The following is a 25796-nucleotide window of genomic DNA, read 5'->3' as shown; positions in this document are numbered from 1 at the left end:
TAGCATGTGCAAGTAGCAAATCATCAGCCCCGTGATCTCACTTGATCATGGCCTGAAGCATGGGGATGGTGGTGTTTCTCATTAGTCAAAAGTAACGCTGGGAATTGCTCTTTTACAGTACCCTTATTCTGTTTCAGGTAAACTTTCCTAGATTGAGTGGGGAAAAGACATTCATAAACCTGGTTGGTTAATATGCTATATTTAGTGTTTTAGGGAGCAATCATAAGCATGTCTACTTGGAAGCAAATCCCATTTTTTTTTCAATCAGGCTTACTTCCTGGAAAGTGTCCTTGGGATTATACCCATAGTTAATTCATGTTTAACTGGTGCTTGATTGCTCTTTATAAACTACCCAAAATAATAATCTGAATGAGCAAACCCTTTTTTTTTTAAAGCATATGTTCCCTCCTCCCTTTACAGGATACAATACCAGAATTACAGGAAGGATTTGTAATCAACATTAGCAATGTGCAATTGCTGGACTCTTCACTCACTGGAGGGCAGCCAAGTGTGAAGAGAATCGGCTTAGAAATAGCTGAGATAATGATTGAAGAGAATGATGATCCCAGTGGAGTGTTTAATTTCAATGCTACCAAGGTGAGTGCAACCTGAAAAATGCCACTGCCCTGTACAGTGATTACACTTGGTCCACATCATCTGAAACTGACTTCATTTAGAGACAGAATGTACGGCCTTGTTGCTGAGGAACCTCAGACAAGCCTTAATAGCTAACTACTAACCCCACCAAACAATTTCAGTGGGGTTAGTAGTTTTGCTGTAGCAGCAAATGGAAGGGACGCTTTTGTATGTACAGCTGCCTCTCGAGTAGCTGCAGCTTTGGGTGAAGGAATAATAGGAGCCTCAGTGTTACAAGAATGCAAGGAAGGGTCAACAAAAAGCAAAGAATCCCAGTGTCAGTAGCAGCATACAGGGGATTTAAGGGGCATTGGCAGGGTAGCAGCTACTGCTTGTTTGAATTCTGTGACCACAAATTTGTAGTGAAACACAATGGGAAGGTCAGATTGGGATTTAAGAAGGGTTTTTTCTGTGGTATTATCCAAAGTGTGCAAACCACCGGGTTGTGCAGGGACCATAAGGCTTCAAACTTTACCTTGTAAAGAGGTGGTGGCGGCTTTTAAATATTTCAAAGTGACTGATTCTAGCTTTTAGCATAACTACCTTTATACTGCAATAGCCAACTGCTGCATTCAGACATAATTAAAAAAAACATAAGAGGATTAAGACAGGATGTCTGGGTTTGTACGTCATGCAAAACTATATTTAGGAGGTTAAAAAAATGGTTCAAACCATGGTTTCAGATCCTGGTTTGGCAGACCCTAACTAACCGTAGTTAGTGGAGTGGTGTGCATTCAGGCAATAACACTAACCATATTTAGTTTCAGTTAAACTATGGCTTCATGTTATGTCTGAACTGAGCCAATATCACTGTCTTGTGTTTTAAGTCATATATTAAGTAGTGCCAGTTATTTTGTTCTTCATTCTCTTTGCACAGGACTGAGATATAATGTTTTGGACTTGATTGTTGCATTTGATGGCCCCCAGTTGCAGTGAAAGTAAGCAGCTTTGTTCTTCTTCTGTGCCTAAGAGGTGTCATTATGCACATTTTATTTTTCTTTCCAGGATATAAGTGGAACGGTGACTGGTTATGAGGTCCCTCCACCAGAGAATGTTATTAAGTTACCCGTTGTTCGAAAGGCAGGAAGGTTTGGATCCGCACATTTGTATTGGGAAGCCACACCTGCCACTGCTAGCCTGGATGACTTTACACCATCATTTGGGAATCTTACCTTTACAGATGGACAAGTATGCAGGCTTTTATTGACTTGCATGGCTTTTGTGTGTATATTTGTATAAAGTTTCTCTTCTCTTCACCCCAGTTGCTTCTATTGGATCCAATAGGAGTCTTGCTCAGCGGAAGGGTTCATTGGATCCAACCCTAATTTTTTTTGGTACTTGATTTATACTGTTAGTGTTTGAATGCATTAGTATATTTTCAGATTTTTTTCCCTTCTGTTTTATGATGGCTGAAACTTAAGCAAGGCGGTCTTTTGCTTTTAACAGAGAGTGGGATATAAATATTTTAGATTAAATAAAATAATGTTGATGAATACACACTTTGGATAATCAGGTACTTATCAGTTTCTCTTTCCGGAAGCTGTTAGGCTGTATTTTTTGTATCCATGTTTTTTACATGGTAATTGCATTTAATCATGCAATGGTGTGGTCTTTTGGTTATCCTTTAAACGTGTACCCTTTCCCCATGCTAACTTAAAAAAAAAAAACAAGAACACATCACATCCAAGCAGGTGTCTGTTAACAGGAGGAAAGCTTCCACAATCACCTTATGAATGGTAACCTGAAGGAGTTTTCAGAACCCACCCATTGTTTTTTAGTTTAAAAATACTTGCATAACCAGCTTACTTTCTCCAACTGAGCTCGGAGGACATCTTATCAGCGGGTTTTATCGTCCTATGCTCAGGGAGGCAGGAGTTAAAGTCTTCACTTCTCTCTCTCTGGGCTAGGTGCGCCCCCTGCTTTCCAGTTTTTCCTCCTGCCTTAGAGGGAGAAGCAGGCTTTTGAGCAAGCTCTACAGTTAGCCTATCTTTTAATCCTCATTTCCTTTTTCTATCTATTCCTTCTCTACACCTTTTGTTAGCTAACATCCCACGTTTGCTTCCTTCTTCTTCCTTTCCCCCCACTTCTCAGTTTTGAGGTTTGTGGTGTGAATCCTTCTCCTCCCCCCCCCTTCCTCGTTCAAGCCCCGAGGGGAATGGCAGGCAGCCAGGAGGAGGTTATTGAAGAGCTCATGTCCAGGGACGAAGAGCAAGTCTCCGGACTCCTGTCGTCCCGGTGGACGCAAGGGGCATCCTCTAAACTCCGCGGGGAGAGTGGGCGGTCGAAGCCCAGCGTGGAAACGACAGTGGCAAACAAAAAGAGAGGTGCCAAGGAGAGCGCGAAAAGCGGACAAAATGGCCGCCGCAACTCCCCGTTCGGCCCAAGGGGGCAACGAGGGTGAGTTGGATCCCGGCGCTTCAGGTTCCTGCCAGAAGGACGTCGCAGGAGTCGAGGCAGCAGCCGGGTCCGGTAACGTACCAACCCCTCCGTTCCCCTGGCCAGTGGGAGGTGTGGGCAACCGGGCCATGATCGACCTTATGAGGCAAGCTCTTCGGGAGGAATTCGCCCAGGTCGGGGAGTCCTCCTTTAGGGAGGTTGCCAGCTCCAGAGCCTCTTCCCCAGGAAGATCGGTCTCTGTGCGCCCAAAGTACAAAAGCCAGAGAGGCCCCAAAGTCACTAGCCATGCCAGGTCTTCCAAGGCAGCTAGGCAGCCTTCCCCCCTGTCTAGTAAGCCCAGCCTTTCCCCGCCATCTTCTGACGAAAGCGAGAGGGAGGAAGGCGAATTCTCCTTGGGAGAAGGAGAAGAGAGTGGGGAGGAAACTGCTTCCCAGGAACAGCAATCTCGCCTTTTTGCTGGGGAAGACTACCAGACCCTCCTTTCCAAGGTTATGGCTACCCTGGATTTGTATGAGGATGAACAGAATGAGGCAACCAAAAGTAAAGCCAAATTCAGGGGCAATAAGGAATTCTTTGCCAGTCTGAGAAGCCAATCACGCTCTGTTCCATTCCCCGAATACTTTGAGGATCTGGTAAGGGCAGAGTGGGAAAGGCCCTTGTCAGGCAGACCGTTCCCCACCGCCATCAAGAAGTTCTACTCCTTAGAGCCCAGGGGGGAGAAATTACTCCAAGTCCCCTTAGTAGAAGCTCCGGTATCAGATTTACATTCCACAGGCATGGTCTCTCAAGATGGGACAGGCAATATAAGAGACCGCCTAGATAGGAAGGCGGACTACGCCGCTAGAAAAGCACATGAGGCCTCTGCGACCTCTATCCAAGCTTCAGCCACTGCAGCCCTGGTGTCACGTGCATGTATTATGTGGTCAAGAAAATTAATTGATTTAGTCCCACAGGAAAACAGAAGAGTTTTGGATGGCTTAAATCGGGTCCTCAAGGCGGTGACCTTCCTGGCGGATGCCACCCTGGACTCTGTAACCTTGTCTGCCAGAGCCCTAGCAGCAACCGCAGTAACCCATCGGGCTCTATGGCTTTGTCCCTGGTCAGCGGACAACGGCTCGAAATCAATCCTCCTGGGCTACCCCTTCGAGGGCGACCGTCTCTTTGGAACCAAACTGGACGATATCCTCATCGAGACAAAAGACAAGAAGAAGGCTCTTCCCAAGTACCTTAAGAAGGAAAGCAAACCCTCGTACTCGTCCTACCGACCCTTTCGGACCTCCCACACCCTGTCCCGGCCAAGGGCTGATAACAAAAGGGGAGGCTGGTCTTCAGGAAGAGGATTCTTCCGTAGAGGCTCCAGATTTGGAAAGTCATCTCAGTTCAACCAGAGCCAAGACAAACCAGCCAGATTCAATGACAAACCAGGAAAGCAATGACTATGCTCAGCTTCCGGTAGGCGGGAGACTTCAACACTTTCTCCAGTTCTGGGAACCTACTCGTCCAGATGCTTGGGTAGCAAGCATCATTCGCAACGGCTACAAATTGGAATTTCGCAAGATTCCCCCAGATCACTTCATTGTCTCTCACACCGCCTACAAACAGGAGAAGCATGCCCGTACCAGGGCCGTAATAGAACATCTGCTAAACATAAAAGCCATCGAGCCTGTTCCACCAGCAGAGCTATACGCAGAGGTATATTCCTATTTTTTCACAGTGCCCAAACGCAACGGTGACTGGCGATCAATCCTGGACCTGAAGCATGTGAACAGGTACATCCGCCTCAGACACTTCAGGATAGAGACCCTGCGCTCGATTGTCGACGTCCACAATCCTTCCTCACTTCCGTGGACCTGATGGAAGCATACATGCATATTCTAATCCATCCTCAGGATCGCAGATTTCTTCGGTTCTCCTACAGCGATCTTCACTACCAGTTCCGGGCTCTTCCCTTTGGTCTGTCCTCAGCCCCAAAGGTCTTCACAAAGGTCCTGGTGACTCTAGTGGCTCACCTGCGGGAACGGGATCCACATCTTCCCTTATCTGGACGACATCCTGGTGATGGCTCCATCGAACGAATTGTCCAGACAACACACAAACACGGTGCTTTCGACTCTGGAACATCACGGCTTCCTGGTGAACAGGGGCAAGAGCAAGCTCGTTCCCACGCAGTCCCTACGACATCTAGGGGTGATCATAGACACGGCCCGGAGTATGATCTTCCTTCCGAAGGACAAAATTGTCAAGATAACATCCCTGACCAAGAAGGTGATCTCTTCCAGGTCCACCGGCCTCTCGTCGCTGGCCAAGCTCCAGGGTTTAATGGTATCGTGCATCGGCTCAGTCCTGTGGGCTCGTTTTTACATGAGAAGACTGCAGTGGTTCCTGAAACCCTATCAAGCACAGATTGCACTGAAGAAGAACCCACTCATTCCCATACCATCTCCTCTCAAAATCAACTTGAGATGGTGGACCAAACACCACAACCTAGCCAAGGGTCAGACCTATATTCAGACGACGACCACACAACTCTTCACGGATGCCAGCTTGGAAGGGTGGGGAGCCACCCTCCTACATCACATGGTTCAAGGTCAGTGGACCGATGCAGAAAAACGCCTACATATCAACAGGCTGGAACTGCGAGCGATCCGGAACGCCCTCATCCGTTTTCAACCTCTGGTATGAGATCAGCATGTTCTTATCCGAACAGACAATGTGGCGGCGAAAGCTCATCTGAACAAGGAAGGAGGGTCCCGCTCCTCATCCCTGCATTCAGAAGCGGAGAGCATCCTGACATGGGCAGAGACCCACCTTGCCTCTCTACGAGCGGAGCATGTCAAGGGAGTACTAAACACCCAAGCGGATTGGCTGAGCCGTCAACAGACGAGGGGGAGTGGTCGCTGAAGCAGGAGGTCTTTCTGCTAATATCAAGAAAGTTCGGCGCACCTGTCGTGGACTTGTTCGCGTCTCCCGACAATCATCAAACCCCGAGATTCTTCACAAGGTTCTACCACCCAGCAGCAGAGGGGGTAGACACGCTGGAATCGCCATGGCCTCCAGGCCTCCTATTTGCCTTCCCTCCTCTTCCGATCATACCGAGGGTACTTCGAAAGATCAGACAAGAGAGGGCACGTGTCATCGTCATCGCCCCACATTGGCCCTGAAGACCGTGGTTTCCAACTCTGAGAGAACTTTCACAACGGAACCCCTGGCCGCTTCCGTCGATTCCGGACCTTCTACATCAGGGTCCCCTTGTACACCCGGACCCAACCTGGCTACAACTGACCGCCTGGGACTTGAAAGGCGGCGGTTACTAGACCTGGGATACTCTGCAGAGGTAGTCTCCACTATGCAAGCTGCCAGAAAACAGTCAACCAACCGGATATACAAATTTTCGTGGAAAGCGTTTGCGTGGTGGTGTGCTCGCAAGCGCCTGAACCCAACGTCCATCACTACAGTGAATCTACTGGAATTCCTTCAGGATGGAGTAACCAAGAACCTGAAGGCGTCTACATTACGAAGACAGGTGGCAGCCAATGCCACCGTGATCCCACATCTGGAGGGACACGCTACAGGCAGACATCCACACATCATTTCCTTCCTAAAAGGTGTGTCAGCTATCTCCCCTCCAGTTTGCCACAGGTTCCCCACATGGCGCCTCAGTGTGGTCCTGCAAGCTCTCACAAAGCATCCTTTTGAGCCCTTGAGAGAGGTTCCACTTTCCTTTCTTAGAATGAAGGTGCTTTTTCTCATAGCGGTCACTTCGGCCAGGAGAGTCTCCGAGCTGGGAGCTCTCTCTTCTAGTCCGGGACTGCATTTTCCACGCTGACAAGGTAGTTCTTCGAACAGACCCGACCTTTGTCCCCAAAGTAAACTCAAGGTTCCATCTGCAGCAAGAACTTAACTTACCTTCTTTTTGTCCTCGTCCTTCCCATCCTACAGAAAAGCGATGGCACACTCTAGACTTGCAGCAAGCTCTGCGTATCTACTTGCGACGGACCAAGGACTTTAGACGCTTGGATGCTCTATTCATTTCGGTATCTCCACCTAACAAAGGCAGTAAAATGTCCAACTCAGCTATTAGCCACTGCATCCGGCAGTGCATACAACTCACCTATCAACACAGCAGCATACCAGTTCCGGTCGGGATCACAGCACACTCAGTCTGTAGCGCGGCTACCTCGGCCTCATTCAACAAACAAGTGTTGATCGAAGAGATCTGCAAGGCCGCCACTTGGTCTAGCCTCTCCACCTTCACGCGTCACTACAGAATAGATTCCTTCTCGTCTTCGGATGCCGCCTTTGGCAGAAGGGTTCTTCAACACGTAGTGGCAGACGATTGACCCACCCGTGATGTGCAGCTTTTGAAGATCCCGCTGATAAGATGTCCTCCGAGTTCAGTTGGAGAATGGAACCTTGGCTTACCTGTGAGGGTTCCTTCTCTACTGAGGGAGGAGGACATCTTGCCCGCCCTGGGTGAAGATGAGGAGAATATGAGTTGAAGAATGGGATCCGAATAAGCTGAAGCAAGACTTTCTGCAAGTCATCCAGAACCGGTCATCGATCCGTTTTTTCCCTATGTTGTTGGTGTTAACAGTTTTCATGTTATTAACAGTTCTGAGTTTTTTGTTCTCAATGTTTCCTCTTAAGTGACTAGTTCAAGGTCTCCTTCAATTTTATCCTGCTTGGGAAGTCGTCACACTGGAAAGCAGGGAGCGCACCTAGCCCAGAGAGAGAGAAGTAAAGAATTTAACTCCTGCCTCCCTGAGCATAGGATGATAAAACCCGCTGATAAGATGTCCTCCTCCCTCAGTAGAGAAGGAACCCTCACAGGTAAGCCAAGGTTCCATTTTCTGACATGCAAATAATTGCATTGTACTCACATGGGAGATGTGAAATGTGGTTGAATGGAAGGATGTTAGATGCGCTTCTTGTTCCTGCAACATATAAGCACCTCCGCTAAACATCTCCTTCAGTTAACAGCAAATATTGCAGCACTTGTACAAAACGTGTTGCCTTTCTGCATTGTGTTGCCTTTCTGCATTAATGGTAAAGATGGTCCTTTCCTTTTATTATTAAGCTTGCATGATCAAAGGTCTTGAGCATAAAACCAATACATCACAGGAGTTGAAGCAGACAAACCAATATAACATGACAAAACAACAACAAAAAGATACTAAATCAATAAAATACATATGTCTCATAAAATCTGCAACACATTGGGAAATAAAATATAGCAATGATCCTACAGATTTTCTCTTAAAATCACAAGATAATACGCAAGATGGTCTCTTGGTATCAGGAGGGCATTGTGTAAATGCCCACTGCAGCAAATGCTTAACCATAATGCTCGGTGGGCTGAAACAATATGCTTCCTTTCCATAGATTGTTACTTTGATGGGAAAAAAATCTCATTTTTTAAATTAGAAACCAGTCTGCTTTACGTAGCATCCCAGGTCCTCAGTGAACAAGTCTATTTTGTAATGTGCTCCATTTCACAAAATGTATTATTTACATATGCTGAGTTCTACCACACTGATCATAATGATGCATTTAATGTATTTCATTGTGTTCTTTCCCCCTTAGGAGATGGGAATGATTGAGCTCACCATCATAGATGATGACGTTGTTGAATTTTTAGAAATGTTCAGTGTCACCTTACTTGGAGTAGCAGGTGGTGCCAGATTAGGAGATGACGTGCTGGTGACTGTCACTATTCCACCCAATGACTCTCCAGTTGGAGTATTTGGGTTTAAAGAAAAGTTTGTAAGTAAGATCAGTGTGGTTCATTTGGGGATATTTGTGTGATACTGCCTCAGTTTAGATGTAATGCAAAACCATGGTTTACTTTCACTACAGTTATTTTGGGAAACCAGGAATCCACTCAAAAATGACCACCCAAATCCGAATTTGCCTTGACAAATTCTGGTTCCATTACTTTCTCTCTAGCCAGGTATCTCTGTAGTTGGGGTCTATGAATGGGTGTCACAAGGGAACAAGACAGGATGCCCATGATTGTATATCACACAAAACCATAGTTGACTAATTGTGCTTAATAAGCCAAGTTCATATTTCAGTTTGTAGTTTGACGAACCCTAACTAACCATGGTCAGTGGGCTGGCCTGCAGTCAGACAGCTGCATTGACCATTGTCAGCTTAATTAAACCATGGTTTTCTTCCTATATCTGAACTGAATCACTAGCTGTGTATTTACTGAATCAGCTGTTACTTCAAAAATATAACCCTGAAGACTTTTAATAAAGCTTTGATCCAAAGCAAATACACTTACATTTATAAACTTTAAAAAGTGTGTATTTTAAGGAATGTGATTAATATCAATTTCAATTTCAGTACCTTTATTGGCATCCCATGTGATTAATATCAAAGCTAATGTACAAAGCTATGCATCTTGGAGTGAAAGGTAAGCCTCCACAGGATGGCAGTGGAGACTAGTGAGGAGGGCCCCTTGTACATGTGTTTTGAATGAGCTGGAAAATGGGGTGGATAGTGTTCCCTGTCAATACTGATAATAATAATAATGATTGGCATTTGCATAGCCCTTTCAAAAGTTCATAGAATCAGTTGGAAGGGACCATACAGGCCACCTAGTCCAACCCCCTTGCTCAATGCAGGATCAGCCTAGAGCATCCCCGACAAATGCTTGTCCAGCGCTGCTTGAAGACTGCTGTACAGGGGGAGCTCCCCACCTTTCTAGGCAGCCAATTCCACTGTTGAACAACTCATACTGTAAAAAAAAAAATCTTAATATCCAGCTGGTACCTTTTCGCCTGTAATTTATACCCATTATTGCGAGCCCTATGCTCTGCTGCCAACAGGAACAGCTCCCTGCCCTTCTCTAAGTGACAACCCTTCAAATACTTGAAGAGAGCAATCATGTCCCCCCTCAACCTCCTTTTTTATACAGACTAAACATTCCCAAGTCCCTCAGTCTTTCCTTGTAGGGCTTGGTCTCCAGGCCCCTGATCATCCTGGCGCTCTCCTCTGCACCCGCTCAATTCTATCCACATCCTTTTTAAAGTGAGGCCTCCAGAACTGCACACAATACTCCAGGTGTGGCCTGACCAATGCATTGTACAGTGAGACTATGACATCTTGCGATTTGGATGTTATGCCTCTGTTGGTACACCCCAAGACTTTTTTTGCCACTACATCCACTGGCTGCTCATATTTAACTTACAGTCCGCCCATACCCCAAGATCTTGTTCACATGCACTGCTACTCAGAAGTGTATCCCCCATCGAGTATGCATGCTCCTAATTTTTGTTACCATACCCAGATGTAGAACTTGGCACTTATCCTTGTTGAATTGCATCTTGTTCACATCCAGCCACTTTTCCAGTGTGTTCTGATCTCATTGAATTCTATCTCTACTGGTATGTTCATTGCTCCTCCCAATTCGGTGTCATCTGCAAATTTAATTAGTAGTCCCTCTACCCCATCATTCAGATCATTTATAAAAATACTGAAAAGTACCAGGCCCAGAACTGAGCCCAGTGGCACCCTACTGGTCACCTCCATTCAGATGAAATGCCGTTGACGACTACTCTTTGAGTGCAGTTCTCCAACCCTTTCCACCTAACTGCCCTAGAGTCCAGTCCACAGTTCAGAGTGCTTCATCTATTGTATCTTGTTGTAGTCCTGTCATGTAGGCCATTATTATTCCTAAAGTGTAGATGGAGGGGAGCTGAGAAAGAGTGGCTTGCCTAAGGCCACCTTATGATCTTCAGAAAGGCAAGATTCATGGCAAAGGTCAGATTTTAACAAGGGAATTCCTGGCTCAATGCTCAGTCTTAGCCATTACTTCACACTATCTTGCGCTATTCAATGCAACATGTAGTACATGTGCCCTCCTCTGCCCTTTGCTTTGTTTTGTTCACAGGCTTGAGGCGACTTCTGTTTTAAAATCTTTTTGTTTGCTTCCATCAAGGTCCTTTCTCTAAGGACTGTGTGAACTTTGCTTGGGCCTTAGGATACAGCTTTTGAGCAGTGCAGTAGTTACTATTGTAAATGGCAGACCCATACTGAGTTTTCCCTTTCCTTTTCCTACATAATGTATAGTACAACTTACCCATGTCCTAATAGCATCATGTTGGATGATATGGATGAGAAGCTGGGAAACAGACAGAGCACATAGCAGTTCATAGAGAATGTTGTACTGTATACTATGATGAAGGAGAGCTTGACGTGGCACTGCCAGTATTAATGGTGCTTTGCTTATCTCATAATGTGTAGTTTCATTTTCACAGACCATATCTGTGCACTCTTGCTTTATCAATGGCCAGCTAGAAGTACCACTGGCAAAGTAGCCAGTTTTGTTTTCAGTTTCCTTCGACAGGCTGCTCAGGACAAAGTAACTGCTGTTAACCCATGCATGCATGCATCCATGCATGCATGTATGTATATATGTATGTATTATTTGACAAAGGGGGAGGGGTGGCTTCTAAGTACAGAGCAGGCCTTCCTCTCTTTGCTAGCAGATCTTCCTTCCAGCTCTAGGCTAAGAGCCAAAGGGCAAGAGCCCTTTGGCCCTTGTCCTTCAGCCCATGCCCAAGGGCTTGTGCCTCTGGGCATGCTCAGGGTTTAGGTCCCTGTGTGAGCAGAAAGAGAAAATTCAGTGAGATGTTACTCAACCGCTGCTAGAACATACAGGCTCTTTCCCATTTCCTCCCCCTACCGGTAGTAATTTTTTGTATCGTTTGGGTTTTAAATTGCATTTCAGAATTGTTTTCTTGACCTTATATTTATAGAAAACCTGGTCTGTTTTCCATTGTCCTAGGCCAGGCACTGGATTAGTTAATTGGCTTTTCTTCTTTCCTTGACATAATACTTTTGTACAGATAGCTTTCTTATTAGATAGGCTCATAACAGCTGGCTTTAAATGAAGATAAGCTGTTATTTGTAGGCAGGATATTAAGATGATATTAAGATGCTCAGGTCCTTTGTTGCTAAGAGACTGCTCACATAGGAAGGACACTAGGTTGTACCCTCATGATTCAACCACTGGTACATGCCGAGTTGGGCTGTAATTCTTTGAGAAATGTAATCAACCAACTTAATTGTTTTACAACTGCTGACAGTATTTCTGATGCTGAGGGTTTTTCACCAAGTGTGTACTATTGCTACTGATTTTTTTTTTGCTGTGCGTTTACTCTGTAGTATCACACTGTGGTTTCTGTTTCCCACTTGAAAGATTTAATAGAAGCAGAAAACATGATGGAACAATCGGCATTTTGAATGTAGAGAGAAGAGACCTTGTCCAGTAAAGATGTGTGCACAGATGGAAGCTTCTGCTTCTCTTGTCTAACCTTCTCTGTCTTTTTTTAAGGTAACAGTGAAGGAACCCCAGTCAACTGGTGATCCTACTGCAAATGCATTTCTTACTATAAGTCGGAGTCAAGGGGGGCAGGGAGAAGTTCGACTTATTTGGATTCTTGAAGAGGCAGCTAAATATGATCTCACTCCCCTCAATGGAACTCTTCTCTTTGCTGAGGTATATCTGTTGGTTGATTGGTTGATTTCTCTCTCTCTCCCTCTCTCTGTCTCTGCCTCTCTTTCTGTCTCTCTGTCTTGGTCTCTCTTCCTCCAGAAAAGGGCCGTCAGCTTCTGCTTCAGATGCTCTGATGAGCCAAAGACATTTAGGACTCTTCTTTAGGATCCTTGTTTTAAAATTATAATTGTAATGCAGGAATTCAATGAAAAATATTTAACTTCTAATATTGTGGCTCTGAAAATTATGATCCAAAAGCTGGGTAATTGAAGACCTGTTCTCACAATTTATGTTTTCTATTGCATGTAGTTGGTCCCTCATGCACTGTTACCTTGTTACATCTCAGGGACAGCACATACCCCTCATGTAACCGTTGTACCTCATCATGTCAATTAGTATAGTGGATTGGATGGGGTGTCTAGCTGCTCCAACTTGATAGTTCCATGTACATATGAAGCAAATATCCATAATCCCACACAGTATACTTATGAATGATGTGTTAATTAGATTTGTCTTGCATGTGCAGCTATGATCCTTTGGAAAGTTATGTGCAATGAAAATTAAAGTTTGATGGGTCTTTCACCATGAAGGTGCAAAAATGTGAAGTTAATTATGACATCTTGACCCCAGCGAGACTTATGTATTTCTTATGGGTTCTGTGAGACAGTGTGCCCAGGTGATTTGTAGACTTCCGTATGAGTACAACTTCTATCTGCAATATACAGTTAGCAGCAACTAGTGAAATATTTTGGCCCTAACAAGTGCTAACTTAATGCACTATTAAGTGCATTATGCTTGTTTGAAGGGCCGTCCATGGGGCTAGCTGCTGCCAGCCAAAGCAGAGTATTATACCCTTCTAAGCCCTTCAATATTCCTAGAAGGGTGTTAACTGTACTTACGATGTCACTGTAAATCTTTCCTACAAAAAATGAGGACTTAAGACTGTTCTTGCTTACCTGGTGGGGGAAAAATTGTTTTGTTTAGAAATGAAGATAAGTTTGTCCCACCAATGAGTCGTATTTTTAAGATAAATAATTTTCTGTCCCATCTTATTCTAATGCAGATGGAATCAGAGAAAACCATACATTTGCAGGCAATTCAAGATGGTCTACTGGAAGCCGATGAAAGTTATACTATTCAGCTTTTGTCTATTGATGGCACAGAGATATCACCTATCAGTGGTAAGCATACAAGGTTTTTGACCTTTGAAACAACATCCAAATATAATTATGAAAGATTAGTTGGGGCTATTTCTGGCTGTTGTATCATCTGGTTATTCCACTGATATTTCATAAATTGGATTTTACCATTGAAGCTTAAAATGTTGTCCTGAAAGTAGAAACAAACTTTCAGTCTGACAGCTCAATCTACAAGGAAGATACTGCATTTTTGTTGTATTTCACATCTTTCCTTCCCCCTCCCCAAAATGAAGTGTGAGTTGCATGGATTTGTGCCTTTACCATGTGTAACCAATTTGTTACACCATCTCAGCGTTCAATGGAGTTATCACCTTACTAACCAGCTAATAAATACACAACTGAATGCTGAGGGGCCCAGCTCAGCAAAAGGCCTCAATTTGCTCAATTTGTAGAAAAGTGGTGGTTAAAAAGTATTGCTTTAAACATTGCTGTTTAGTTGAGGCAAATGGCATACTTATATTCTTTCAAAGGTGGCTGCAGTAACATTAGGCAAAAAGAAATCAACAGCCATGCAAAATTTTCTATTAATTTCATTATTTATAAGCCTCCTTGAGTTTATTATCGAGGAAGGTGAGATAAAAGTCCATCAGTGGGATTAATAAATACATTAATTATCTTTTTTCAGCAAATTCTTTGTATTCCTAGGTATAGCAACCATTACTATATTAGGAGATCGGGGAGCTTCTGGAATTGTTGGGGTTGCTTCGTCATCTACTCATATCCTAATTGGAGAACCGATAGGAAGGTATAACGGAACTGCTTTCATTGGGTAAGTGATTCATTGATTTCTCCCTCTTTGTTGCAAAAAATTGTGATTAGAAAATATGTATAAAATTTATATATTAATAGGAAACTCTTATTTAAAATATTCATAATAACAGTATACATTTGTAATTTTTAAATACCCTATTTTGGTTAGAAGGTGTCAAAAGTTTCATTACTCTCTGTGGTCTCGTTTGTCTCATACTGAATCATACACAAAATTCCCATGATCCTCCTAGGACACTGGTTCCCAACCAGGGGTCCATGGACCCCCAGGGGTCCGCGAGAACTAAATTAAGGTCTGCAAAACAAAGTTATAAACCCATAATAAATTAATATTTTCAATTAAAAGTTCTCTATTATAAAAATATATATTCAAATATTATTCTAAGTTTAATGTTTAACTAACAGTTATGATTAAAGTTTATTTTCAAATTCTCGGAATTTTTATTTTGAACCTTGGGGTCCCTGCACCGAACAAAAAAGTCCTAGTGGTCCCTGGTCAAAAAAAGGTTGGGAACCACTGTCCTAGGATGATGAGGTTACTGCTTCTGAAATGACATCTTTTTAAAAAAGTAAGACTATTTCTCTTCCAAGTATTATGTACTCTGTAAAGGATATATTCAAGTAGGACCCCCACATTCTGGGAGATCTTTATTTTTTTATTATTAATTACAGGGCAAGCCTAATTTCAATTAACCTGTGAATTTTTAGATTTCTCCTAGATGTTGGCTTTTCCTTTTGAGTATAGGGTCGTGTCTGGTATGCTGGACACCCACAAGGTAGACATTTAGTTAATTAGAACAAACACATAAAATCAACATGGGGGAAAATAATAACTTTCATATAAAGCCAGCAATGATAATTGCAAATTCTTATGATGGTACTTCCTTGTTTTGGTTCTGGGTTTGTTGCTACTTTTCTTAAAGCTGACATCGAAAAGCATTCAGAGAATGCCCAGAAGTGGCACGTTTGCCTATTATATTTCATTCCACCATTCCTCCAAGGAGCTCAGTGCAGCATTCATGATACTTCTATGTTTTATTCTCACAACAACCTTACAGTATGAGGCAGGTTAAGCTGAGAGTGATTAGCTAATGAGCTTCATGCCTGAATGGGGCTTTCATCTTGGTCTCCCCGGTCCTAGCCTGATATTCTGACCTGTACACCACACTCGCTGTCATTGTAACTGCAGATCTGATCCAGTTATGTCAGCCATGAATTATTTTTAAGACTGCAACAAAGTGTAATTGTGCCATAACAATTCGTACAAGTTCAGAGGTCCAAGATATAATAGTTCTAGTGCACATAATTTATGATGTTCTCCTGTCATTTTGCTGTTAACATGTTTTTTTGTGGGAGGGAAAAATTCAACTTAGGATGGACTACAGTGTTTTTTCTTGGAAGTATTTGAGGTCAGAACAACAGCCATGACACCATACTTGAAGCATTGATATGTGCCTGTTGTTGTCTGCAGCTTAATACGTGGACCAGGGATTTTTGGAGAGGTTACAGTCTCCTGGAATATAACACCCCCTCATCAGAAGGAATTTGCTGAGATATCAGGAACATTGACTATGAGAGACAGGCAATCTGCTGCTGTTGTACTAATACAGGTATGAACTACAGAATTAGCTTTTGCAGGATCCCATGTTGGCTAGATAGTATAACTTGGTTCACATTTAATAGCAGAATCCACCCCCTTTCCAGCGTGGTGTAGTGGTTAACAGTGGTGGGTTGGAGTGATGGACTCTAATCTGGAGAACCAGGTTTGATTCCCCACTCCTCCACATGAGCGGCGGACGCTAATCTGGTGAACCGGGTTGGTTTCCCCACTCCTACACATGAAGCCAGCTGGGTGACCTTGGGCTAGTCACAGTTCTCTTAGAGCTCTCTCAGCCCCACCTACCTCACAAGGTGACTGTTGTGGAGAGGGGAAGAGAAGGTGATTGTAAGCCGGTTTGATTCTTCTTTAAGTGGTAGAGAAAATTGGCATATAAAAACCATCTCCTCTTCTTCTTTCATGAGAAATACTCAGAATTTTTCACCTTGATTTGTTTCCCCTTTTTTAGGCTCTAGATGATAGCCTCCCTGAGGAGAAGCATCAGTACCAGTTTCATCTCATGGGTATCAGTGACGAAGGAATCATAAATGAGTCTGCCAGCACAGCAGATATCACAATGGCTGCTAGTGACTTGCCCTATGGGTGCTTTGCATTTTCCCAGGAACTATTGCAGATAGCAGAAGAAGAAAAATGGGTATGGAATGGCTTTTCGTTATTTGAAGTCTAAATTCTGCATGTGGGCTTAAACGCCAAGTCGTGCTGCAAAAATGTTTCTCAGAAAGCCTCTGTAATATAGGTTGGGCTTTCAAAAATGCAGATATACATCAGAAGGAAATGTAATTTGGAAGAGTGTATGAAATGGGTTGATTTCTCCCCTTTCCCCTTTCCTGAGCTGCATGCTGTCCAAAATCTCTTTCTGAAGGTTGGAAGAACTCTCATGGACAAAATTTACCACAATACATAAGGTTGCCTCCTTCTAGGGCACTGGTTTCCAACCGGGGGTCCACGGACCCCCAGGGGTCCTCGAGAACTAAATTAAGGTCTGCAAAACAAAGTTATAAACCCATAATAAATTAATATTTTCAATTAAAAGTTCTCTATTATAAAAATATATATTCAAATATTATTCTAAGTTTAATGTTTAACTAACAATTATGATTAAAGTTTATTTTCAAATCCTTGGAATTTTTATTTTGAACCTTGGGGTCCCTGAAAAAAAGTCCTAGTGGTCCCTGGTCAAAAAAAGGTTGGGAACCACTGTTCTAGGGATTTTGCCATATCCCTCCTCCTTCCTTCCTGCAGTGTTACATACCCCCCTCATACTGTGGTCCATTTTGTTCATGAGTGTCTCCTAAACCTCAGAGATGATTTTTTTTTAAACCAACAGTGGCATGCTGGGAAAAGGTGAAGAAAAGATCTCCAGTTCCCCTAAGGTTTTCCACTGGATATAGTACATAGTTTCCGCTAGATAATTCACAGTGGGTAGCCGTGTTAGTCTGTCTGCAGAGGTAGAAAAGAGCAAGAGTCCAGTAGCACCTTAAAGACTAACAAAAATATTTTCTGGCAGGGTATGAGCTTTCGTGAGCCACAGCTCCGTTCACATGGTATCTGAAGAAGTGAGCTGTGGCTCACGAAAGCTCATACAATGCAAGAAATAATTTTTGTTAGTCTTTAAGGTGCTACTGGACTCTTGCTCTTTTCTACTATAGTTTCCGCTGTCATTCAGAATGAAACATACCAGAAGTCCAGCCTCAGAATTAAACCATTAGATGCTCGGAAGAATAGCAGAAGCCTTAAGAAATGTTTGTCTCCCACAGGCAAACATCACAGTTGTCCGTTCACATGGACATTATGGGCAGGTTCGTCTCTGGTATCAGGTGCTGAATGGAACTGCAGTGGAAGGCATGGACTTTGCTGTCATGTTTGGAGAGCTTACATTTGAACCCAATGAAACTACGAAAATCCTTTTTACTGAAATCCATGATGATGACATTCCTGAGGGCCCTGAAGACTTTTCAGTAGAAATTATCCAAGTGGAACTATTGGGAAGGTAAAAATAACTTTCAGTGTATGGGAAGAAATTAGATATCGCAACAAAATGTTCTATAGAGAGAGAATATTTTTTGACCAAAACTGCTTATCTTACTTGATGCTTTCGATTCTGCAACATATCATAAGGTACAGATGTGTAAGCAGGCCTAAAAGAATGGTTCTCAAGGCAGCTTACAACGAAAATATCAAAAACTACCATGAAACAGGTGACAATATAAATCCCCACACGAAATCTTGAAACTCACCAGCAGATTTAGTTGCATCAAATAAATAGGTACCTGAAACATATTCTAAAAGTACTTTTAAAATGGGTAGCAGAAAATTATTTCATTTGATAGTAATACTGTTCGAAGGCAAGCATTGGGAGGGACTGAGAAAAAATACACCCACATTCATACTGACTAACAACAAAACAATAAAATGCCTGGGAGAAAAGGTTAGGTCTTAACCTGATGGCAAAAACTTGTAGCTGCATTTGAGAAGGATCTGTGTACATGGGGCATTAGTACATCAAAGGTAGTGTGCCTGCTGATCAGTGCAACTTGTTTGGAAATAACTTCCACTGACACTGGGGTTTTTTCTGTTGGAAATTTATAGCCCTGTGAAATTTCGTTGGTCATCTTTTTCTGAAGTTTTATATGTGAAGCATGATAAGGAGGTTAAGAAACCAGTGGAAGTTGCATGCTTTTAACTGTATGGATTGCAGGAAGATTATGAAAGACCCTAATTCATACTGAAATGCTATGGCTAGAAAGGTCGAAATCCATCTGTAAGGGAACAGAAATAGGGACATATGGGGAGTCTGAGCAGACTGTCTTATTTCTTTGTATTTGCCTTCACATACTCTTGCAAGTGGATTTGATTTTACGATAAAAGAACATGGACTGCAGGTTGATCAGCCCCCTGAGATAGGAAATGCCTCAGCAGTGAGAATCATTATATCAAAAAGTGACAATGCAGAAGGCATCATTGAATTTGATCCACTCTACACAAGCCTGCAAGGTAGGTTAATGTTTCACTTCGTGCCGCATACCACAGGCAGAATTAAAGTGACCATCATAACACATAAATAATACTATCCAATCAGAATTCTGTATCTGATTGATATTTTTTCCTGTGAAGAAAGGAGAGTACAGAATTGCACCAGCTGCCCCACATATAACAGAAAGGGGGCCAAAAACTGTGTATATTGTATCAGGAAATAAGATTGAAATCCTAATCTGTAAATAACCTCAGTCTTTAATTATACTACTGGAAACGTTTTGTTATGGATTTTGAATGTTAATTGCTCAATTCCTCAGTGTCCCAACCTAATGAGAGTAATGTTTGTACATATACATGTGTATCCTCCTAGAGTGGTAACTTTACACACATATGCTATATGTGCATTTCCTGGTGGTGTACATGCTGCTGCCATTGCTTGGCCAGACGATTTCTGTGAACAGATGGTTGGCACTGACTACATTGATCACTGGAACAGTAGAATTTATTTACTTAATTTATACCTCTCTTTCGCCCCTGTGGGGAGCCAAAGTAACTGACATAGTTCTCTGTTCCTCCATTTTATCCTTACAATAACCCTATGAGGTAACTTAAGTTGAAAGTGTATGACTGGCCCAAGGTCACCCAGCAGGTTTCTATGTCAGTGGGGATTTGAACCTGGGTATCCCAGTTCCTAGTCTCAGAGGGTAGTCGTGTTGGTCTGCAGTAGAACAGAAATCAACAAGATTTGGGGGTGGGGGTATAAGGTTTTGAGAGTCAAAGCTCCCTTCATCAAGTGTCTGACGAAGGAAGCTTTGACTTTCCAAGCCTTATACCCCCAAAATCTTGTTGTTCGCTGAGGGGCTACTAAACTCAAATATCACAGATCCTAGTCTGACTCTCTAACCATTGCATCTCACTGAAACCAAATCCAATGTGATGTGAGTATAAAATCTGTCAGATGTATATATGGATAGCTCACTGTATGCTTCTCTGAACCAGAGCTGTTCACATCATCAAGTTGAATATTCACTATACAAACTGAAATTCATGTCGTGAACCTTCTCGAGGGATCCTCGGGACTTGAACCGAATTAGAAGTCTTCAGCAACACTAGAATTATTACAGACCTGGTTCTTAACAAATGTTTTCATTTTCTTCACTTTCCTTGCCCGTTTCCCTAATCTCATTATAGTATACTAAACAGCTAGGAATCAGAAATCAGCTTTACATATCCCTAATTTACATACATTCTGCAAATTTTCCCCAGCTGATTGCTCTCCCTTAAAGAACACCCCTCCAGCCAAAGCTTTTGTGCCCCCCACCCACTGAAGTAATTCAGTGGTAGTCGTGTGGTGATAGCAATTCTACCAACATGTCTATGAAGCCTAGGCCTGTGTAGACTGTCAGCCCCCTAGTTCAGGACCTCGGACACCCTTGTAATCTATTTCTTCCTGTGTTTTGGAATATTTTGGAATTTTTGCATATACATAATGAGATATCTTGGGGATGGGACCCAAGTCTAAACATGAAATTCATTTATGTTTTATATGTGTTTTATATATATACTTTATACACATAACGAATGTAATTTGAAACAATATTCTTAATAATTTTGTGTACATTGAACCATTAATGGCACTGCTGAGGACCTGTGAGTAATGCCTGCATGCTGGCTGAAAAGGTCCGGTTTTCGGATCAGTCTGGATATCTTCTGGGCAGGCACATATCCCTCCCTTGTTTTACAACAACACCCAAATGTGTTCTTCCGGACAGTCCTGAATGTTTTTGTTACATACAGATGTGTGCTCCTCTGAGATCGCAAAGCAATTTTCCCCATAGTTCCCACAATCAATATGAACACTGGGGGGAAATGGAGGAAATTAAAAACACAAAAAAGTGTGAGTCGGTCTTTGGACTACTCATCAGTTCTCCAACAGATTTCAAGGAGCAGTTGGGAAGCAACATTTGATTTACAAAATTGGTTCTAATAAGATAGCATGATCATCCCTAGTAAATACTAGGTTTCAAGATATATGCAATAACCTCATCAAAATTATGGTTTTGTGTTGGTAATGCATTTATAGACAATTGCCTGAACATCTCCTATATGAACTCATGTAACGAACAGGTAGTCATGTACGACCCCATAACTTAGAAAGCTCATTTTCTTTTCTTTTCCTTTTAGTGGAAGAGGACATTGGGTTGATAAAGATTCCTGTATTGCGAAGACGTGGGAATTATGGTTATGTGACTGCAGATTTCATATCTAGAAGTGTTTCGGCTCTTCCTGCTGGTGTTGACTATAGTATTATAAATAACTCAGTCACTTTTCATCATGGCCAAAACCAGAGTTTTATCAATGTTTTAATCATAGATGATTATGAAAGGTAATGATATTAATATTTGTAGAATTATTCATTTGCTAGCCAATAATTATTCAAAAATTCTGCTTCAGGATTTTTATGTGGCATTGACTGGAATTTATGATAATACAAAATGGGTAAGGCAGCTGCAAAAATATGAAAATACCCAGTGTTTCTGCTGGAAACGTAATCTATATTTTAACTGTGCAGCAACCAAATAGAAAATTACTATTATTGAAGTCTGCCTTTTGCTTTCAGAATTTTTTTCCTGTAAATTTCTCACTTGAAGAAATCAAATTTAGTGTCCATGTGTCTATTAAATAATTCCTTACATTTCTGTTCTTACATTGCACATCTTCCAGGTACTTCGAACAGTTTTCTTTTTTTCCATTTTATCCTCACAACAACCCTGTGAGATAGACTAGTCTCTCTCTCTGTCTCTCTCTCTGTCTCTGTCTCTCTGTCTCTCTCTCTCTTTCTCTCTCTCTCTCTCTCTCTCTCTCTGACTATGCCCTTTCTTTTATCTCCATTTGTTTAAGTGTACAGTATTCACCTTGAACATATACAAGTCATGTTACAAATTACTGGACATTCAGGTTTCAGTGATCATGATACTTCAATGGACAGGTCAGGTTTGGCAGCAAAACCCAGTCTTTTCTCCTGTCTCTGGAACAGGGAATATGATGAGCAGTTTGAAATCCATCTCATGGGAGCCAGTGGAGGAGCGGTCCTTGGGCTCCACCTAGTGAGCCAAATAACTATCGCTAAGAGTGACTCTCCACATGGGACTGTCAGATTCCTCAACCAAAGCCGAATAATTCTTCCCAATCCTAATGTGTCATTGACACTGTCCTTGGTGCTGGAAAGAACGGGAGGATTGATAGGAGATTCTCAGGTATGCCCTTTCTTCTACAATTTATTTTTGTAGTCATGGGTTTTTTTGATAGCAGTGTATGTACTTACGATGAAATGATCCCTTCCTAATTGAAGATTCCATACCAGATTGTGTGTATATAGAGGAGTCGTATCTGGTCCACTACACCTAATAAGGTTTAGGGAGAATTCTCCTAGTTCACTATGGATTGGTATGTGGAAGGGTTTCAGTTCAGTTATATCACTATCCGTGCATAGTGACGGAGGTTTTGAACTGAATCATTAATTCTGAATGGTCGCGCCTAGGACTAAATTATCTCCCAGATTCTCTCCAGCCTTTTAATCTGAGTGTTTGCCAAGGAAGTAGCTTTCTTTCGCTTTCAGTTCCTTAGCAGGAAAAGTGACTAGTGGAAGTGCAAATAATAAACATTCTGAATGGGGTTTTGCTAGGTTGTTTGCTGATATATTTTTAGAAAAATCAATAATAATAATGCACAAATACAACATCCTTTTAGTTCATCATGATAAATACTAAACTGGTGTTTACTCTTAGATGTAGTATTCAGTAATTCCCAGCATTTGTAGTTTAGAACTGCAAATATCCTAGTTTATAAGCAGCAAACATAGCCAGTGTTTTTCCTGTAAAAACCTCCAAGACTGCTGAACCAATTTGCAAGGTATTATTTGAAAGTGGAAGACATTCCGCCATGGACGAAAGAGTTTCATTTCACTCAGGATGCTTAAGGACATCGGAATCAACAGGTGACCCACTTGGGTTCTCAGCTACCTGATTTAAGGCTGACATCAGGTCATTTAAGCCTGTGGTAGTCAAAATATTCTGCCGATATTCATGGGACCCAACTCTAGACTTCTTCAGGCCTCATCCAGTTAGTGCCTTTGAGGACATGTACCTGTTGTAACATTTCATTTCTACTATAACGTTTTAATGATACTAACAAGCGCTATGTTTATATTATGTCTTTGACAGGTTAATTGGCACATTTTAGGACCCAATTCAGAGGTAGTTTTACCTGCTCTAAATAGTGACATTGGTGACCCAGTGAATGGATCTTTCTATTTTGAAGAAGGAGAAGAAGGTCTGAGAAGCATCGACTTGGAAATTTATCCTTCTGAAGATGTTGAAGTTCAGGAGACGTACATTATTAGCCTGAATGTTGTAAAGGGGGAAACAGAACTAGATCCCAAGGCTGCCAACGTTACACTAATTGTAAATCATATCATTTTTGTTTGGTTTCTGACTACTTCTGTAGTGCTTTCCTGCCCTGCAATAAGCACTGCAATTGCTGGAGGCTGTTTAACAATATAATTAAATACAAATGTGTGGGTACCTTATAACTGAAAATGAGGCATATCCTAAAATAAATAAATTCCTTTCAGCGTATTGAAAGAACTGATGCTCCATCCAGTTCTTCTGATCATTGTCTCCATCATCTAGGTTTGCAGTAGACAGTTGGATGGATCCTCCAAATCCACAAATGCAAGGATCATGGTCCTTTCCGTCTTGCCCACCCCAAGGTTGCTAATTGCCACATGGATTGGGGGGCTGTAGAGGGGAGGAGAAAAGGAATCAGAGTCCTCTTCCCCCCCTTCCAACAGCAGAGCTGCTCTGATGGGAAAGGCAGAATGGGAGATTTCTTGGCCTGTCCCTCCCCACTGCAGCTTCCCCATCTGCATGGCTGTTAGTCCATGAACTTTCAGAGAATTGGAAAGGACTGCTGGGGGCAGGGGAGAGCGTGTGAAAGACCCACAATCACCAGCATGGTTAGCAAGGACTTTTTTTTTTTTTAAACTGATTAACAGCCCTGCACAGAACCTTTGAAGACTAGGGAAATAGGACTTGGGGAGAGAGTATGTGTACCCATGTGCCACTTCTTTAATGCAATCCACCAAAATATTGCTGTGTTTATTTGCTGTCTGTTCTGGAGCATTGTTGTTTGGTCTTGTAATATCACAAAATGCCTTTGAAGCTTCCTTTACTTTCACGTGTGATTTTTCCACGTGGCATGGTGGGGGAGGAGGCAAACAAAAGCCCACTGTCCGTTTGGCAGAATTCGTGGCATGATTTTTAATTTCATGGTGAACATGAAATTAATATATCACAAGATTATACTTGACTTGTTTGAATTTTCCTTATCCCACAAAATAGGGAAACCAGTTATTGCCCACGCGCTATTTTATGGTTTTGCATGGTCTGTTTCTTTTTAGATTCAAAAATTTGGTGATCCTAATGGAATCATACAGTTTACTCCAGAATCATTATTTCAAAAATACTATGAAGAGCCATCAGAATCAGAAGGACCATTGAACATTGTGCTTTTTATAATGCGAATTCAAGGCACCACGGGGAACATCACGGTAATCTTTCCTTAGCTGCTCACAACATTGCAAGCTCAATTCTTTGACAGCTGACTATCAGGGAATTGGGTTTACCCTCTATTTTAATGTTATTCTATGGTAAAATGATCTGGAAAAGAGATGGACCACATGATCCAGGACTCGTCAGAGCTGTCAATATAGAATAGCAGGCATATGGGGAGTTGAATTGTCCTTCAGAAAAATTTATTTATTTATAGCTGACCCTTGCTGACTTGTTTAAGAGCCTAGGGGTTATACTGAACCCAGCATTACTGCTGGAGAAGCAAGTTAATGCAGCCACCAAAAAAAGCTTTATTCCAACTTAGTTCAGCCTGGAAGATGGTCCCGTATCTTGACTTGGCAGTTCTGGCCATCTGGATCCATGCCGCAGTAATATCAAGACTAACTATTGTAATGCACTCGGCATGGGTCTCCCCATGGGTCAACTTGGAGTCTTCAATTGGTGTAGAATGCCACAGCTTGGTTATTATTAGGGGCTAGCTGGAGCATGGATATTACACCCATTCTGCAATCACTCAGTTGGCTGCCCGCCAGTTACTGGGCTCAATTCAAGATACTGGCTATCACGTACATAGCCTTGCATGGCCTTGGTTCCTCATAAATGCAGGACTGCCCATCCTCCTGTGTTCTGTCATGACTTTGCTCATCTGGTCAGGGCTTTCTGCACACGTAACCCTGTAAATGGGCAAGATCAACAACTGCCCGTACATCTGCATTCTTTGTAGTGGCCTCCACCATGTGGAATGGCCAGCATGATGAGGTCAGGAAGGCTTCCAGGTTTCTGACACTCCACAAACTAAGTACCGTATATACTCGGGTATAAGCCGACCCGAGTATAAGCCGAGGTGCCTAATTTCACCCCAAAAATGGGGAAAAATTAGGTACCCACGTGTAAGCCAAGGGGGAAATGCACCCCCCCCCGCAGGCTTACCTGACCGGGCTCCAGGCGCGCAGGCAGGCGGTGGCAGCGGCGGCCCCCTCCCTGCGCGCAGGAGACCCCGCAGGGTCAGCTGGCAAGCGGGAGGACCGGCCCGGGTGAGGTGGGGGGGGGAAGAAACAGCCGCC

General features: G+C 42.7%; 1 protein-coding gene across 1 annotated transcript in view; it reads left to right on the top strand.

The window, feature by feature from the left end:
- ADGRV1 (adhesion G protein-coupled receptor V1) overlaps positions 1-25796 on the top strand; it is a 321712-nt gene that overhangs the window by 115796 nt on the left and 180120 nt on the right. Inside the window, exons 56-69 of the mRNA XM_056849141.1 lie at positions 421-597; positions 1642-1824; positions 8617-8796; positions 12377-12541; positions 13602-13719; positions 14383-14506; positions 15977-16115; positions 16572-16757; positions 17881-18113; positions 18969-19117; positions 21284-21485; positions 22137-22356; positions 23323-23562; positions 24561-24710. Of these exons, the coding sequence (XP_056705119.1) occupies positions 421-597; positions 1642-1824; positions 8617-8796; positions 12377-12541; positions 13602-13719; positions 14383-14506; positions 15977-16115; positions 16572-16757; positions 17881-18113; positions 18969-19117; positions 21284-21485; positions 22137-22356; positions 23323-23562; positions 24561-24710 (2466 nt within the window). The remainder of the gene's footprint in view (positions 1-420; positions 598-1641; positions 1825-8616; positions 8797-12376; positions 12542-13601; positions 13720-14382; positions 14507-15976; positions 16116-16571; positions 16758-17880; positions 18114-18968; positions 19118-21283; positions 21486-22136; positions 22357-23322; positions 23563-24560; positions 24711-25796) is intronic.

The sequence above is a fragment of the Euleptes europaea genome, chromosome 4 (assembly GCF_029931775.1).
Source record: "Euleptes europaea isolate rEulEur1 chromosome 4, rEulEur1.hap1, whole genome shotgun sequence".
In the NCBI taxonomy this organism is placed as follows: domain Eukaryota; kingdom Metazoa; phylum Chordata; class Lepidosauria; order Squamata; family Sphaerodactylidae; genus Euleptes; species Euleptes europaea.
The sequence above is the reverse complement of the archived record's forward strand: the minus strand, read 5'-3'. Positions and strand labels throughout refer to the sequence as shown.